This window comes from Nuphar pumila, chromosome 14, assembly GCF_984573655.1.
Source record: "Nuphar pumila chromosome 14, dmNupPumi1.hap1.1, whole genome shotgun sequence".
In the NCBI taxonomy this organism is placed as follows: Eukaryota; Viridiplantae; Streptophyta; class Magnoliopsida; order Nymphaeales; family Nymphaeaceae; genus Nuphar; species Nuphar pumila.
The window spans coordinates 81,230,005-81,233,557 of NC_143262.1; the positions used below are offsets into that span (position 1 = coordinate 81,230,005).

The window sequence follows — 3,553 nt, forward strand, 5'->3', positions numbered from 1 at the left end:
TGGGTAATATTCTTTTCATCTTTTCCTAGGCAGATTTGTCCACAGGTAACCCCTCTAATACGGTTCATCTCTGTAGAGAGAGAAAAGGAGGGAAAAGAGAGTATAGAGAGAGAGAGAGAGGGGAGAGAGAAATTTGTACTGTTCTCTACAAATAATATGGTTGATCACTATAATCATGGATGACATGATGATAATGCTACAACAGTTATAGAGAGAGAGTAATTATTTTCAAAAAGAGAGAGAGAGAGAGAGAGAGGAGGAGGAGGGAACGGGGTTGGGTTTCTGTGAAGTCCAATTAACATTTCTTCCGAGGTCCCACGAGTGGGCACTGCTGCTTTTCTCAATCCCCCCACCAGTTGGACTAAAAGCTATCGAGTAGGTTTAGGGTTTCAGTTTGTCATAGGTTTCTTAGGCGTCCCAGCCCTAAACTCTCTCTCTCTTCCCTCCCGTTCTTTTGAGACAGGGGTCAATCACTTGCCCACACGACCTCTCTCTCTCTCCCTTCCTCTTCTCCGGGGCCACTGGAAATAAAATAAACAAAGAAATAGAGAAATAGTTGGAAAGGGAAAATAGGAGAGAAAGGAGTCCCCATACCCCTCTCTCCCCCAAGAGTCCTCGTTTCCTTGGAGGGGCCGGGAGATCCTCCCCACCTCCCTAAGGGCCTCCTGCCCTTGTTCCCCACCTCCCCTTTTTCACAAAACCAACACGAATCATATGGGGGATGAAACACCATGTTGGTGACAAAAACCTTGGTGACGAAGACACAGACTGAGACGACGGGAACACCACCAAGAGGCTGCAAGGAAGGAAGCTAGAAAAAACAAACAAAATAAAAGGTGATTTTTTCTCCCTTTTTTTTTTCCTCTTTTTCTTTTCTTGCTTTCCCTTTTCCAGTATCCCTGCACATGCTTTGTAGATTAAGGGTCTTGCAACCCTGGAAGATAATTAAAAACAAGAAACCAAACAGAAAAAAAAAAGAGAAGGTTGGGTATGTTATCTATTATACACAGTAAGAATTTGTTTCAATCACACCAAGTCAAATTCGACTGCAGGAGGAGAAGGTGGTGGTGTTGGTGGGTGTCTTCCAAAATCTTCTTTATAAGATCTTCTTCTTTTGGGGTTATGAATTGGAAGAAGAGAGGAGGGTAATAACGCCAGATATATAATAATACTACGAGAAGTAGCGCAGAAATAACACAAGGCCAAGGGAGTCATCAGCCATTGAAAAAGGAAAAGATCATCGGCATCATCTGAAGCAGGCCCAGGCCCGTTTATGGGCTCCATCGGCGGCCCGGGATCAGTAGCCATGTCATCTTCCGCCAAACCAGAGCCCACAACATCAACAAAGGAATCGGCGCCGTTGAACGCAGGAGGCGGAGGGGCCATGGTGGTCCAGGATCCCACCAAAAAGGTAGCTGTGAAGCGGTCCTCCAAGGACAGGCACACCAAAGTGGACGGGCGGGGGCGGCGCATCCGCATGCCGGCAACGTGCGCCGCCAGGGTCTTCCAGTTGACCCGCGAGCTTGGCCACAAGTCGGACGGTGAGACCATCGAGTGGCTGCTCCAGCAGGCCGAGCCCTCCATCATCACCGCCACCGGCACCGGCACCATCCCGGCAAACTTCTCCACCCTCAACGTCTCCCTCCGCAGCTCCGGCTCCACCCTCTCTGCTCCCTCCGTCAAGCCCCAGCACCATTCCTTCCACAGCTCCCTTGCCTTGGCTCACCACCATGCCACCACCGATTGGGAGAGGTCCGAAGAAGCCGCACGCGTTGAGCCCAGCGCCGCTGCTCTCAGCCATGCTGCCATGCTCGGGTTCCAGCAGGAGAATTTGGTTTTGGGTGGGGAGAATATGCGAGAGGGCCTAAACATTGCTGGTGGTGATGGTGGTGATGGTGGAGGTGGTGGTGGTGAATACGCCGGAGATAGCCATCTGAGGAAGAGATTTAGGGAAGATCTGTTTAAAGATGACGGTGCCGAAGCCGTTAAGCATCCAAGGATCATGAGTATTCCACAGCAGCAGCAGCAATCAACGCCCAAAAAGTCCTCCATACCTTCTGCAGCAGCCATGGTTAGGCCTTCCAACGCGATGCCGGCAACCGCCATGTGGGCGGTAGCTCCGCCGCCCGGCTTGTCCACCAGTGGCGCGCACATGCCCGGAACCATATGGATGCTCCCCGTCACAGCTAGCTCCACTAGCCCCGGCGTCATGAGTGCAGGCCCTTCTGAACCCATCTGGACCTTCCCTTCCGCCGGGCCCAGTGGCGCCCCTGCAATGTACAGGATGCCAGCCGGAGCTTCCATCCATCTGGGTGCCTCTGGTTCGGTTCAGACAGGAAGCGCTCACACCATTCAGGCCCCTCTTCACTTCATGCCCAGGATCAATCTCTCAGGTGGCCTTGAGTTCCAGGGTGGTAGGGTTGGTTCTGTTCCGTTGGGCTCTATGGTTCTGCAGCAGCAGTCTCCTGGTGGATCTCAGCATCTGGGGTTGGGGATCTCAGATACAAACCTTGGGATGTTGGCTGCCCTTAATGCCTTCAACAGAGGAGGAGGTAGTGGTGGTAGCAGTGTTGGTGCTGGTGCTGGCAGTGGTGGCGGTGGCGGAAGCTCGATCAATTCTGAACAACAATCACATCACCAACACCACCACCATCAGGGTATGGATTCTAACGTCCACCAACAGCAAGGTGGTGATAGCAGTGACGAGAACCAGTCGAGTTCTCAGTAGATGGTCTATCAATTTCTCTAAGCAATCACTACGACGTTTCTAAAGTAGCACACAGATGCTAAAGCCTTTCATTTACGTGAGAGAAGGAATGTATTCAGAGCAATCAGTGCTGCTGCTAATCCAACCAGACTCTTATTATCTCCCTCTCACCATATGAGAACAGGAACACACGAGATGCGAGTGAAAGAGAGAGTGAAGTGAAGTTGAAGGGTTTGCCACATGCTTGAGGCAACCAGACAACCTTGGCTTTCTTGTTTTGCATTTTTGCTTTCTAGGAGAGTGTTGTGGTTTGGTTCTGTCATACATTGATTGTTGAGCTGCAGGAGGCCCAGGTCCCTATATTTCGCCGAATTCCATGATGAGCCAGGTAATGCATATAGGCCCCTATTAGTTTACAGTCCCTTTTTCGATTTAAAAAAAAAACTTTTTACAGTTCATCAGGAGCTTATTGTTTGCTGGTCCAAAGGACTATTGTGTTTAAACAGATTGTATAGTGAATTTGATTGTGTACTAGTAATTCTTTTTCTGTATGAGGAGAACCCAATAATTTGGTTTTTCTTTTTCCCTTTTCTCTTTCCTGATTAAGTTGCACCATGACCATGAGACAGAAACATGGAGGAACTGCCTTGTTTCTTCTCGACTCTGCTCTTCCATTCCTTTTCTCCTATTTTTACACTGCAATTTGAATTTCTATATGGGAAAGAAGAACAGAAGCCACGAAAGGCGAGCGAGTTGATTGTTCAATTTCTATCCTCGACCACTGTGGTGGTTCAATAACAGCAGCAGGTGTGGAAGAAGGATGGAGGAATTGCAGAATGAGCATCA

General features: G+C 49.4%; 1 protein-coding gene across 1 annotated transcript; it reads left to right on the forward strand.

Moving 5' to 3' along the window:
* The first annotated feature begins 377 nt into the window (after positions 1 to 377).
* LOC149817102 (transcription factor TCP22-like) lies at positions 378 to 3,289 on the forward strand. The gene is made up of 2 exons (XM_089988109.1): positions 378 to 836; positions 1,053 to 3,289. The coding sequence occupies exon 2, from the start codon at positions 1,274 to 1,276 to the stop codon at positions 2,726 to 2,728; it is 1,455 nt and encodes a 484-aa protein (XP_089844235.1). The 5' UTR covers positions 378 to 836; positions 1,053 to 1,273; the 3' UTR covers positions 2,729 to 3,289.
* Positions 3,290 to 3,553: the final 264 nt, after the last annotated feature.

Coding starts and splice junctions, on each gene's coding strand:
- LOC149817102 (XM_089988109.1), top strand. CDS start 1,274: ATGGGCTCCATCGGCGGCCCGGGATCAGTAGCCATGTCATCTTCCGCC.